This window comes from Clavelina lepadiformis, chromosome 8, assembly GCF_947623445.1.
Source record: "Clavelina lepadiformis chromosome 8, kaClaLepa1.1, whole genome shotgun sequence".
Lineage (NCBI taxonomy): Eukaryota > Metazoa > Chordata > Ascidiacea > Aplousobranchia > Clavelinidae > Clavelina > Clavelina lepadiformis.
The window spans coordinates 16,556,364-16,569,974 of record NC_135247.1 but is presented as its reverse complement, the minus strand read 5'-3'; the positions used below and the strand labels follow the sequence as shown (position 1 = coordinate 16,569,974).

Sequence of the window (13,611 nt, the reverse complement as noted above, 5' to 3'; positions counted from 1 at the left end):
CAACTGGCTCAGCAGTTCAACATAAGATGAAAATAAACATTAAATAAAAAAGTTTGCGTGACAAAAGGGTATTAATAAAACACTTAATTTAGAATATAGAACAAGACAAAAAAATACCAGCAGTATATATTTCACATGTCACTAAAACATCAACAAATGGACTAACCAGTCCTAAACTGCATTCTTCATCTGTATACACAGTAAAGTGATCTCTATTGGAAGAACAGCCAGTCCATCATTGCAGTTTGTCGTGGGAACAAATTTGCGTAGTTAAATAATTTCATCGCAATGATTGCTACTCAATGCAGCCAGTATGCAAGAATAAGTATAATGCATACTGCAATAACTGTTGCTATTATGAGTGAGTCTCTGCGTTTTCTCAAGTTGATTTTCTGTACTAGGTTGTTGATTGCAGGAAAACGGTCTTAATTTGATACAAAGTTAAGGTTGCAAACTCTGCAATGTTCTAAATCACAGATTTTAGATGCTGTTTTGAAACTTTAGTCAGCAAAAGTCTTCACTGTGTTTACTGTTTATGTTATTTTACAATACCTTTATCTAAATGTTAGAAATAATTGCATAACATTAAATATACAAGACACATAAAAATTCAAAAGGATACTGCCTAAAGTGGTTAATCTGGTTGTGATTCCTTTAAACACTGTTCTCTGCTGTCCAAGGTTCTCTTTTGTTGCCATGGCGATTCTACAAAACAATATGACATACCTGTATAGTTGATTATTCATACTTAATTGGAGACATTATGCATTCTGCATGATAATCATTTCATGAAGTAATGCTCGGCAAGTGTACATGGAAAATCATAGTATTACTTACTCTATTGCTTCATCGGCAAGTCTATCAGAACTGCAAAAAAATTTTGTTTGAAAATTTAACCAGTACTTCACACATCTGTAGCAACCTTAAGCCTAACATCACATATGCAAAGTGGAGTAATAAAGTATAAAGATACGTAATGTTACTATGATGAAACACAGTATCTTAACATCATCGCTGCAAAATTCCAATCATCAACAAATTTTCAAAGACCCACTTTCTAAGATGTTCGTGTTCCTTCATGTACAAATCTGTTCTTCTGTTGTTTACACCACTTGAGCTTTTGTACGCACTGGACAACAACACATGAAAACAACTAGGTACAAATTATGGCATTTTGCAAACAAAGTATCATTATGCAAATGTTAACACGTTATCTTTTGTATTGCAAGTTTTATATGGGTATTTGTTTATTCAATGCATAGACAAAACAAAATGTTACAGAACTTATAATGGTTGTCATTATAGTCACGCATAATGGTAAAATGACTGTTTAAAATTCCTACTCAATATCTCTTCGGACCGATCCCAACAAATCTTCCCTTTCGCGACAGGCATTTATGTTGGACTTTGTTTTTCGAAATTCGTGTGAATAATCCTAGCAAAAAATATGTTTATAATAACTTGTCAAATATAAAAATATTACTCCAGAGTCCAGAAACAAATAAAAAAACTATACACATGCACAGAGTAATTTGAAAACAAATATACCAGACATGTCACAAAGTTAGTAATCACGTTTTCCTCATCAACATACCTGTAATATATCCCTATGCCTTTGTATTGTATGCATCATGGCAGAACTGGTGTTACTTGTAGATTCAAGGTATTCCGACATTTCGTCATTCATTCCGGTTAACTTAAAGTAAAACTTGTTGAGCATAGAAGCAAAAGCTTATTGCCTTTTGGTATTCATAATCACTATGGTAATGGTAGTACCGGTACCTTCGCAAGAAGTTGTTCTATTTCCATAGACATGGTTTCTACCATATGTTCACTTGAGGTGCTGTTGAGCAGTGGAGTGGTGTCACTAACTGACGCAGCATTGCGTCCAAACGTTGTGCCCAACTTGCTAAAAGAGACAAGCTTCAAATCAAGCTCATTTTCCAACCGCCGGGCTTGCCTTCGCAAATCTAATTTAAACAACTTAAGTATGTAATAAAATAAAGAGTTATAAATTAGCTAAAAATATGCAGCAAACAACTACATTGTTATGTACGGAGGATAACTCATTTGGCAGCAGTCGTTGATTTTATTTTAACCCAGCCCATTTTAACCCAAAGCTTACCTTCCCATTGATTTTCCATACTTAAAGATGTAATTAACAGGTTAAGCCAATTGAAGAAACAGCTTAGGAATTGATGCTCATGACACTGCTGTATACAATGCTGAAATATGCTGGCTTTACCAGGTTAACTGTCAAAATATTCCAGTCTATAGGTCTAGTCTACTTGCCTTGTTGAATTGCCTACAAAATAAGAAAAAGTAAGACTGAGCATGTCAAACTTACCACCGGTATGGTAAAAGTTGCAAGTATTTTCACTGTTTTACAACAACAGTTTTTCAATGCACGAGCATGCAGTTAGTTTAACACTTTCAGCGCAGCCATTGTTTTCGGCCAGAACACGCTTCGCACTATGCTTAGACTTTTATAAGAGCGCTGAATTGTTACAACGTGTGCAATCAATAGTTGGGTTCTGTGCTTTCAGCCTTTGCACTCCCATATCGGGATTCAGGCCTTTAGGTTTAAGTGCAAAAGTATATGAGGCCCCAAAAGTTGAACTAAACTGCTTTAGGCGAAATCTACGTTTTGTCAACCTTTCAATCCAATTTCATACGAAAACAAGAGCACCATAACATAGTGATTAGTGACATAGTCTAGTGACTCCGAATGGAATGAGCAATCAGAAAACACCGTAAACAAATGCATCAGTTCCTCCAACGTCACCCAGCCGTGACTTTACATAGGAGCTAACTTATTGCAAAGATAAATTTTAATAGTTTCATAATGGTTTAAAGAACACTACTAATTTCAGATAGAATAATCCCTAGCATAACACATTCTACTAGAACGTACATTTTGGTTAATTTTAGAATTAAAGTTGATTGTTAATTAAATAAAGCAAGTCTACAATACTAGGCTCTTATTTAATATGTTTAAAGGTAAACGCACAAAACAAATGTATAGTTAATGCAGATCAAAAGTTCAAATTACTCTAAACTTTGAGTTTTTCTTTGCAAACAAAATCGGTACATATGGAAAACAAAATTTCTCTTGTAAAAATATTTCCGTTGGTAATTAAATTGAAAAAAAAATTAAGATTAGACTTTTTAGTTATTATCGATCATAATCGTAAAACAAAAATATTCAACAACAAAAACATTTTTCATGCTAAGATGAATTGTATTGCTGATTTTTCACTCCTTATCTGTAATAGTTTGGTGATATTCATGCATTTCTCAATTTTGGATTATCACCTTTAACAATAATCATGACAACGAAGAGAAGCTGCTTTTTGACATCGTTGTTCATGTTTACTTCGAGTATGGTTGGAATGATGGTAATGGCGTTAATATAACTTCATAAAACATGTTATTCTTGAACAACTGCATTGTTTCAAGAAAATAGACTTTTTACAAGAATACCTTGCTCGAATGAAATCATAAAAGCTTTACAAATATTAAAATATTTACTAGCTTAGCCTAGCTGTAAAACTCTGAGCAGCATGTTATACAGTATTAAACAAGGCAGAAAGATATCACAACCTCATCCACAGATAGACAGACAGGTCAAAATACAATCAAGCATTTTAGATTTTATTTTAAACTTTTTAATTTGGGTAGTGTTGTGGCCAGGGCACCGGGCTGTGGTTCCATGCTCGACAGTACTACACTTTCATTGCAATGCGTTTAAGCAAAACATTAATGATGCTCGCTCCAGTTTATTGGTACTGGTGCTTCGCTGTGGTCATGAATTCGAGCAATATTAGAAAAAAACTAAACATTTAAAAGATTTGGATTCTGAATGGGAAAGATTTGTTAGGTAATAAAGCAGAAGCCAAGACTTAATAATTCCTCATTATTCGATGCTGATATGGAAGTGCGTAAGTATAAGAAACTCCAAAATTAACCATCAAGAAAGGCACACAGAAAAGTTCCCTGCTCGAGCGATGAGAAAGTATTGTCAACTTTAAGTTATGCAATAACTTTTCTCCGTTTCAAGGATGAATATTCCAATATATACCATACAGTACACTTGGGCTATATTTTTATTAAAGTAATTGCACCCCAGTACTGTTATACAGTACTTCCATCTTTTTTAGTTTTGCAGATTGAGTATATATAAGTTTTCACTGTGTTTGATAACTGCCTTAATAATATAAAAGTATGCCACCAAATGCCGAAGTTATTATGCAGTATGGTCCATATGAAGCATGTGGCATTGTTGAATATCGAACTTCTAGATTAAAGGGTTTAGAAACTCAACTAACAAGAAATGGACATTCCGTCGAACTAAAAGAAATTAAAGATTGGAATATGGTGCGGTTAATTGTAAATGGTGAAGAGGTTTTTGCTTGCGATATTAACAATCTTGATTATGGAGGCGATGGAGAATTGGATCAGTTTTGTTTAAACGCCACTAAATGTGTTACAGAAGCTTACTGAAATCCTGTAGTTACTTAATCTTGATTTGTTTTGTAATTAGACGTTAAATTTCAAAGATGTTAAATTTCAATTTTAAATGAAAAATGACTTTTTATCATTTTCAATAATGTATGTGTAACTTTTTTGTTCAGATTATTTGTGACATTATTTGCTTTTTTCAACTTGTTTTACCTTGTCTCACTCAGTTAGTTAAGCTTGCTATCAGCGTGTATGTGATAGGGGTACTGGTAATTACTCAAATTTAGTTACTCTCCGGTTATTTTTTGTTTCACACATAAAATAATTGTGAACTGTTTTTACTGCTTGAAGTTAGAACTGATTCATTGCCTTTGTTTGAAAAAAAATGCCATTTTACACTGCGTGATTGTGATAATATATTTTTGTTAATTTTATAAAGTTGTTTTTCTCTTGCTTCATGATAGCGTTTTTGAGGCTTTAAACTGTAGAACTACGTGTAAAACACAATGGGCAAGAAAATGAAAAAGGAAGTAGAAACTCCTGCAAAGGATGTGGTATGATATGGATTCTTTGTAGTTTTGAAAAGAAGATAGTTAAATATTCAAGTTTTAGCAATTTACCGGTCGAAATTGTTTATTGAATTTAAATTTTTTCTGTTTTTTATAGTTTGATCCTCTCACAATTGAAAGCAAAAAGACCGGCACTGTGGTTTTGATGTTAAAATCTAATGAAGATGAAGTATTAATGAAAGCCTGCGAAGCAATATATCGATTCGCTGATAAATGTATGACAGTTATAATATATCCTAATTGAATTTTCATTTCTAAAATAAATCGTAAACCTTACCCTGAAAATACTAGTAACAGCATATAATTGACAAATTGATGTTCAAATGTTGATTCATTCTGCATTGTTTTAAATTTGCTGTGGCGACAGAATTTTTAAAGAAAGCTTATAACTTGTTTGTGCTTTCATCTACTAATGAGAATATGATGTCTATGCAGGTGATGATAATAAATCCATTCTTCTTGAACTCGGAGTGATGGAGCAATTAATAAAATTGATTAACCACGAAGAAAAAACAGTGAAGAGATATGCTTGTATGGCATTTGGTGTTATGGCTGGCCATCGTAAGTCCCAATAAAAGGAAATGGTGGTTTGATATAAAAATCTTTCAGGAGTGAATGTTTATCACATTTCCAAAGGGGATACATATATGTAATTATTTTTTTTGTTTATGTAGCTGATGTGCGAAGATACCTTAGAAAGACTGATAGCATTACAGCCGCTATACAATTGCTCGGTGATGGTGAGTTTGTTTGTGTTTGGATAACCTGTATACCTTAAATTTATAATAGGTTTGTAACTTTTGATATTAATCTTTGTTAGCACATCATATACAGATGCTTTTATGAAATTGTTAGTTACATCGCATAACATTTAAATAATCTAATCGCATTGTGAATGATTTTTTTTTTATTTTACTCAACCACTGTTTAGATGTTAATACTTTTTTCTGTTAACCAAATCTCTGTCTTTTTGTAGAAGATGATGTGTGCAATGAATTTTCGAGTTTATTTCTTTCCCACATGTCCACGGACTTCTCCAGCAAACTCAGCATCGGCAAAGCTGATGGCCTCGAACCGCTCATCAATCTTCTTGCTTCACCTGACCCAGATGTGCAAAAGAACTCTGTCCAAGCGATTTGCAATCTTGTCCAGGTTTGCAAATTCATTTCGAGTAGAGACGACTGAAATATTATAGCATGCATTTTCCAATGTAACTATGTCGTTGTAACCAGCACTTGTAACATCACTTCTGTTTGTCTGCGTTTTTTGCTCATCTGTCGTGTTTCATGTTACGTTTAATTTATATGTATGCTTATATGCTATATCATGTGCAATTAGTCCTGATACCGTTTAACCACAACGGAGTCTTGTTGAAAATTTTGTGTAATAAAACCTTGTAGGATTTTCAAAGTCGATCAGCTGTTCGTGAACTAGGAGGAATTCCGTTGCTGCTGGAGCTTCTAAAGTCAGAATACTCTGTTATACAAGAACTTGCTCTTAATACACTCTGTGCCGTCACTCAAGATGGTTAGTTGTAGGTTAAAAATCATGACAGTCGTTTGCTGTTTTCCTGTTTGACAAGTTGGGATAATTTAGAAAGTTTATGTATAATTTATTCATCATATGATACTAAAACTTTTCCTTATGTTGTTTTTAAATGATTAGGAATTGAGTGCCTTAATTTTGTGGTAATTATCAACTGAATTTAACAGGAGAATCGAGGATGGTATTACGTGAACATGAAGGCCTTGAACAGCTTGTCAATTTCCTTGGAAACAAGGTTCAAATTTCTATACGATTTTTACTTTGACAAGGTCGCTTATAAATAGAAATACAGTGGAATCTCATTAAAGTCAAACTGAAAGTAACTCAACTGGTCTCTGCAAAATGCAAATTAAAATACAGTGAAAGCTCATTAACTCAACTTAGCATAGCTCAAAATCTCTGATAAATTGATGTAACTTGACGTGTCCCAACAAATGCCTGTATTGTCAAATATCGACTATAAGCAATTTTCGATATCTCCAGCTTGGAAAAACTTGAAGTAATTAAATGAATTATAATTTCAGCTTACTTTAACATGCTTCGATAGAACTTTAATTTCAGTAGCATACCGTACTTATTATATATATCATACACACTACAACAAAGCACTTTTAACCAATTCTTTTCTTCATAATGTTTAGGAATATGATGACTTACATGTGCACTGTCTTGGTGTTTTGTCCAATTGCTTGGAAGATACTGATTCACTGGATGAGGTTCGGAGCACAGGAGGTTTAGAGAAGTTGCTCGGATTCGCAACTGAACCTGGAGCTTCCCCCCAAGTCCAGGCTCACACTGCACACGCAATTGCACGAGCTTCAAAGAATGGTATTTTTTCAACTTGTTAAAGGAAAATCTTTCTTATATATTGTACGTTTTAGACAAATTACTGTTTTTAAGTAAAAGTTGATGATTTGTATGTATATTTAGTCTGTAGATAAAATTTATTATCATTAACGTTATAATACATTTGTTCTAAATTAATTAATTTTTTCAGTCGAAAATGGAAAGATCTTACATGAACAGGAGGTTGAAAAAACTTTAATAGCCATGAGTGGTTCAGAGAATGACACGGTGCGAATCGCAGCTTGCCATGCAATAGCAACCTTTGCCGACAACCTGGCCGCTAAAGATACTTTTGGAAAGTCAGGTATTTTCCATATTTAGTGTAGATTTTTGTACAAAACAAGCACTGCTTATTCTGATTCGAGCTTGTGTTTTGTCACTATCAAACAGGCTCACAAACAACGTATTTTGACAAGATAAATGTTATGTTTTATAGCATTTAGCTATGATTTTAAAAATTTATTCTTCGAAAAATAGTAGTCATGTTTTAAAACGTTGCAGAGGGCATACCACTACTTATTCATCTGCTGACTGCCGAAAATCCTTTAGTGCGGGAAGCTGCTACATTGGCACTTGCTAATCTCACATTGAATAATACCAACAACTGCAAGTAAAACATTACTGCTATGTTAGGATGCCAATATTTATTATGTTTCATGCTTCAATATCCTTTAGTTCTTCATAAAATAGATAACTGTGCCAATGTCACTGTTGAAATACATTTCATTCCCTTTTTTTAGTGAAATTGTTATATCAACTGGTGTGGAACAACTCTTGTCCTCTCTTCAAAATTCCAAGGAAGGAATTGTGGTTAATGCAGCTGCCTGTCTCATTAATATGTCCCAAGATGTAGTTATTCGGTAACTGATGTTTATTGAAATTATTGCAGACTCTCCGTTTGATCTCTAATGCTAAATTTATATTTAGAACGGACATTTTTAAAAAAGGAATCATAGCATCGCTTACTGAGCCTCTGAAGTCATCAAGTCCTCGAGTGCAGAGCAAAATCGCACAAACTGTGGCTGCCTATGTAATTGGGGCAGATTCTAGAGCAGAGGTTTGACTTCTTATTTTTCTATTTAGATAGTCTGGAGAACTTCTATAGTGTGGAGGCTATACTGTCAGCAAAATCTTTCAATATGTGGTCAAAGTTGTTTTAAACTTATGTAGATGCGTGCTCACGGTGGCTTGGAACCACTGATCCAGCTCTTGCTATCAAATGACAACGAAGTTCGAAGGAACGCTTCATGGGCAGTGCTTGCATGCAGCGCTGACCCTCCCACGGCTGCTGCCATTGCAAAACTGGGGTAAATGCCATTGAGTTCTGCCCCTGTGTTACACTTTTATGCTTTGAGCAGGACCGAAATATTTGTTCACATTACTTTCTGAGAAGTATAATTTTTGCAACAGGGGTTTGGAAATCCTTCAACAGATTAACGATTCAGAGCAGCGTTGCAGCAATTACAGTATCGCTGCATTTGAGAAGCTGCTTGATAGCAACCTCCCAGCCAAGTACAGTCTCACAGGAAGACTGGCGTTCCATAATATTGTCTCTGATGGGTTTTATGATTCAGGACAAGTAAGCTTTTCAGTTTGCCTGTACAGCAAATCAATTTGAATTGAATTGTCAAACTGCTAATGCATCGTTTCTTAATTTTGTGTGAGTGTGTCTAAACCTGTCTGACTGACTGTCTATCCCTTTAGTTGCGGCCAAACAGTAAATTTTATTCACTGGAAGAACTATCTAAACAAGAAATCAACCAAAGAAGACCGATTCTACTCGTCAACTGCAAAGTTTCAGACCCGTAAGATATTTAGCTGATGAGTTGTTTGTGCGTTATATGCAGTGTTTATGCAAACATGTTTTTCATTGCTCTTTCCTAGTCAATGTGTGGAGAATTTTTGTCCATGTAATTTGGATTTTTACTGCTTTGTAGCTTCTAAAAGTTTTAGTTTGAGAATGTGCAGTGTGCAGTGCATAACAATAAGTTGTTGTTAAAGTGATGCAGAAGCAGATAATTCAGGCAACGAAGCAGAAATCGATCAAACCGATCTTGAATCTTTGACTGAACCACGCACAGAGACCCCAACCACCCCCCTTAGGGTCAAAAGTCCCGTCCCACACTTTAAAGATGAAATCCTCTCGAGGTTGAATGCATGTGCACGCAACGCAGTTAACTAGTCGTTAAATCAGCCAAAATAATTAATTTGCTTGCCTTCTGCTTGGAATGCTTTTCTTTTCAAATCTATTCGGGCATTTTTTGGTTGAAGTGTTTCTGTTTGCTGATAACTAAAAATGTGATCTTAGGCGATAATAGTAAACCAGCAGCTATTAATCACAAATTCTATGCTATTTTCACTAAATACGCTGTGCTGTGATTGTTACGTAATGCTGGCTACTTATCCTTCATACTTGAAACAGAGTTGTTAAAGTGATCTAATTCTGTACCAGTATGTTACGAATTTAATCCCAGCGGCAAGACAATGACACTCAGTGATTTTCATACAATGTTATTAAACTAATATCTTGTCTTATGAAGTTTTTGTTAAATATGATATTTTCTCACTTAGATAAAGAGCATGCATGGATCTTATTTTATAATATTAAATACTACTGCATTGATTTATGCAAATGCATGTTACTTCGGTATCCTCAGCATTACCAGGTAATAGCATGGATGGTCATTGAATGTAATCATATTTTTAGTGTAAAATCTTCCCAAGAGGAATCATCTGAAAAAGGCAGCAGGGTTGGTTCAAAGCATTCCTACTCACGAAGGTACAGTACTAGTCATTATTACATGGTGGCCTTTGACACCTCATCGCCATGGCGCTGAAATGTTCCAGATCTAGTTTGCAGTTTTCATCTCAACAAAGTCATTTTTGTGGCAAAATTTACCCATTCTGTTTCAGGAAGAAGAAAGACAAGGAAGCTCAAATGAGGGAAGAGGCAGAACGTCTCAGGGCAGAGCGCGAAGGTATTTTTTTTTCGAGTCTATTTGCTTGGGACTTTTCTTTGTGTACATCGGTAACATTGTTTGATGCTTTCTTTATAACATCATCAAGTGCCGAATGAAAGATGAAGTGCTTTGTTGATGTCTTTAATTTGTTTCAGATATGTATAGTTTAGTAATTTATCATTATTACCTGTTTGATAAACCTATCGTTTGATTATACTATTGAAATTTTTTGATGAAGTAGCATTTCAGATTTTTATAATTTTTGCAGTGTTCACTTATGAAAATAGTGCGTTACTTTTAAAATTTTGTGATGAAAATTTGTTTTTCGGTTTATGAAATAACAAATACCTGAAACATTATTAGTAAATATGTAAGTTTTCCACTTTCTGGGTGACTCAGTTCAGTCTCTCATGTCTTCTTGGTGAAACCGCTTTTGAAAATAGATTTAATTTGCACACTGCTTCATTGCAGTGTCTGCTATGTTTTAATGCACTGGGCCACTTCCAAGTTTTTCCTATTTTCATACATAGTTGGTGTTAGCTGAATCTGGGAGTTTACAATAATGGGTCTTACACCATAGCATGTGCAGTTTATCCAGTTTTGACTTTTTTGTTCTTCTAGCTTTGTTAAAAGCACAGTTAGAGCGTGAATTGAAAAAGCAACAGGAAGAAAAAGGTTGAACTTTATAATCGATATCAGTGCATCAAGTAGACCTAGTTTTTAGAAAACATATCTCTCTAACTCACACTGTTTGAGACAAGTCTGTCATGATAGAAACGTATCTTGCATTGTTCATTACTTAACCGAAATAATAGTTTATCATGTCAGTGTTGTTCACTGGTACAAGCAATACATTCTCTCAGAGATGCTGTTGCCGTGATTCGTGTTATTACATTATAAACAATTCACATGCTCTGATAAATTAATGTATATTTATTTACCAGTAGCGAATGAATGTCGACATAACCAATTTATTGTTTTAAAAAATGTATACACGTAACACTTCTTCATTTATAAAATGCATGTTACATTAGTTGTAGTATTATACTTAAAATGTTCTGTTATTTTGCACCAAACAAAGATGGTAACTTTCTTCCTTTTTTACAAACAGTTACTAATCTTATTGTATGTAACTGACCCTGTACATAACATTGGCATGGATGGACTAACAACAAAATTAAAATTTGTGCATTTACTTATTTTATAGTTGGACTTGCAAGTTGTAATAGGCCTACAGCTGATACATTTTTATTAGTAATTATTGCATATTACAGTACTTCATTGCTAATACATAACAATAAAACCCACTTCATATCTTAAGAACTTCTTACAAATTAGCGTGCAAATTGATAACTGACGATTTAAGCAATCTTCATAATGCATTAATATCTTTACTAAGATTGTGTTAACCTTGCAGCAGTCTTTACATGTGTAATGCATCATAATAAATTGTGGCAGTTTAAAATATTTTTCCTGCACAATACAGATGCTATCTATCGTCCACCAGTGGATTATGCCTTGCAGGGGTACTTTGATGATGTCACGAAATACATACAGCCAATGTCGACAATGAAGGAGCAAATTGTTGCACTTGCACAGTTAGTGATTGCATTTGAAATAGTTTTAAATGTTTTCATGTTCACTACCATGGTGGCATGTTGAGTGCACTAAACTATTTTGACGACGCATTATGTGTTGCGTTAAATTGATTGCTATAAGGCCATAACTGTCTACAATTTAGTCTGGTTGATACTTTTTACAAAGAGTTGTAATGTTTTTGAAAATGCTCCGTTTTTGTACATAAAGTGTTCTTTTTAGCCCTCACAATCGTCATAGTGTGACTCGAGTCATTACAACACTGGTTGAATGTCGATAGGAATACAGTTTACAATAAGCACGTTAATCTCTGGACCTCTGTAAATCTAAAATGATGAAAGTAATGCTACATTAGCAAGACAGAAATATTTATCAGTTCGTAATTATTTGTTGTCATGACAACATGGATACCCAATGATGTCCTGTATGAATATCGATTTACATAGCTTAAGAAATGTGCATCATTGCAAACTTAGTAAACTTTTTAGTGCTAGTATTGTTGATTTTTGTACTCATCCTTCTTATTTCAGATATGTTGTTGAAAAAATGGGCGGTGAAATTGAACATGGAAAGCTTATGGATTTCAGCTGGGAGCTTCACATTGCTGAACTCAAATGTGACTGCAAATCTAACATCCTACCCATAGGAAAAATCCAGAAGGGTGTTCACTACCACCGTGCTTTGCTTTATAAGGTATAAGAAACGTAAAATATAGATTTGTAAGTTTATATGTGTACGTACTAATATCATTATTGCAATAATGGACAATACTGAGACATATTTTTAAATTTTGAGGAATATGGTTTAATTCAGGTGCTAGCTGATAAGATAGGTGTACCTTGTTCACTTGTACGTGGTCAGTACAACAGAGCATGGAACGAGGTAATGGTAGCACCAACTCAAGAAAAGGGGGCGCCATCCTATCCTCCGACAAAATACATTGTAGATCTCATTCATGAGTGTGGGACACTTATCAAAATGGATTCACCAGAGGCAGTTCAATACCAATCTATCTGATGCCCAGCTTTGTTGTAGAAGCATTTTCTTTTTACATTTGTTGTTTATTTTTGCATATGTTAAGTTTTTATGGAGACGACGAAATTGCACCCACACTTAATTGCACTGATGGGATAACTTGCTGTGTGTTAACCCAGTTTTAATTGGTTGAAAATATTATCTTATAACGCTGATGGCGTTTTTCGTCAAATCAAATGTTTCACAGTTGCGCACAGGAGTAACATTTGCATGGGTGCAATTTCTACGGAAGCAGTTTTATGTAAACTGTTAATCTGAAATGTGTATGTAAGAAAAGATGTTAATTTACAACGCAAAAGTCACATTTTTTGTCCAATTTTCGTACAATTATGGATGGAAATACCCTTGCTTTTATTTCTACCCTGGGCAAATTTGCAATAGGGCATTTTATTTCACTGTGATGGAAAGCGTCAATGTGGGACTTCAAACCTTGAATATTTTAATGAAATCATATCAGCTTCCATATGTTATTATTAAAGCACTCAAGTGGTATTAAGGTTGTGTTTTTAACGAACTCGCATAACAGCAGCGTGTTTCCACACTGACGCACAGGTTTCTTCAGGCGATACTCACAAGATGTCGTTTGAGACCATGTTTCA

General features: G+C 34.4%; 2 protein-coding genes across 3 annotated transcripts; one reads left to right on the top strand and one right to left on the bottom strand.

The window, feature by feature from the left end:
- Positions 1 to 114: 114 nt before the first annotated feature.
- LOC143469297 (Golgi SNAP receptor complex member 1-like) lies at positions 115 to 2,328 on the bottom strand. Its single transcript, XM_076966946.1, has 8 exons — positions 2,126 to 2,328; positions 1,783 to 1,970; positions 1,595 to 1,696; positions 1,344 to 1,435; positions 1,055 to 1,129; positions 838 to 867; positions 623 to 705; positions 115 to 424 (listed from the first exon to the last, which is right to left on the bottom strand). The coding sequence occupies exons 1-8, from the start codon at positions 2,142 to 2,144 to the stop codon at positions 300 to 302; spliced, it is 714 nt and encodes a 237-aa protein (XP_076823061.1). The 5' UTR covers positions 2,145 to 2,328; the 3' UTR covers positions 115 to 299.
- Positions 2,329 to 4,512: 2,184 nt separating this feature from the next.
- Positions 4,513 to 13,504, top strand: LOC143469252 (armadillo repeat-containing protein 3-like). Of its 2 annotated transcripts, XM_076966889.1 has the most exons (21): positions 4,513 to 5,015; positions 5,128 to 5,245; positions 5,466 to 5,591; positions 5,705 to 5,770; positions 6,007 to 6,182; positions 6,431 to 6,557; positions 6,743 to 6,810; positions 7,217 to 7,403; positions 7,573 to 7,725; positions 7,923 to 8,031; positions 8,162 to 8,281; positions 8,349 to 8,478; positions 8,592 to 8,728; positions 8,832 to 9,000; positions 9,126 to 9,226; positions 9,423 to 9,569; positions 10,129 to 10,200; positions 10,335 to 10,399; positions 11,868 to 11,979; positions 12,508 to 12,670; positions 12,791 to 13,504. In XM_076966889.1, the coding sequence occupies exons 1-21, from the start codon at positions 4,968 to 4,970 to the stop codon at positions 12,992 to 12,994; spliced, it is 2,598 nt and encodes an 865-aa protein (XP_076823004.1). In that variant the 5' UTR covers positions 4,513 to 4,967; the 3' UTR covers positions 12,995 to 13,504. The 2 variants fall into 2 exon arrangements, with proteins under 2 accessions (XP_076823004.1, XP_076823005.1); XM_076966890.1 differs by lacking the exon at positions 9,423 to 9,569.
- Positions 13,505 to 13,611: the final 107 nt, after the last annotated feature.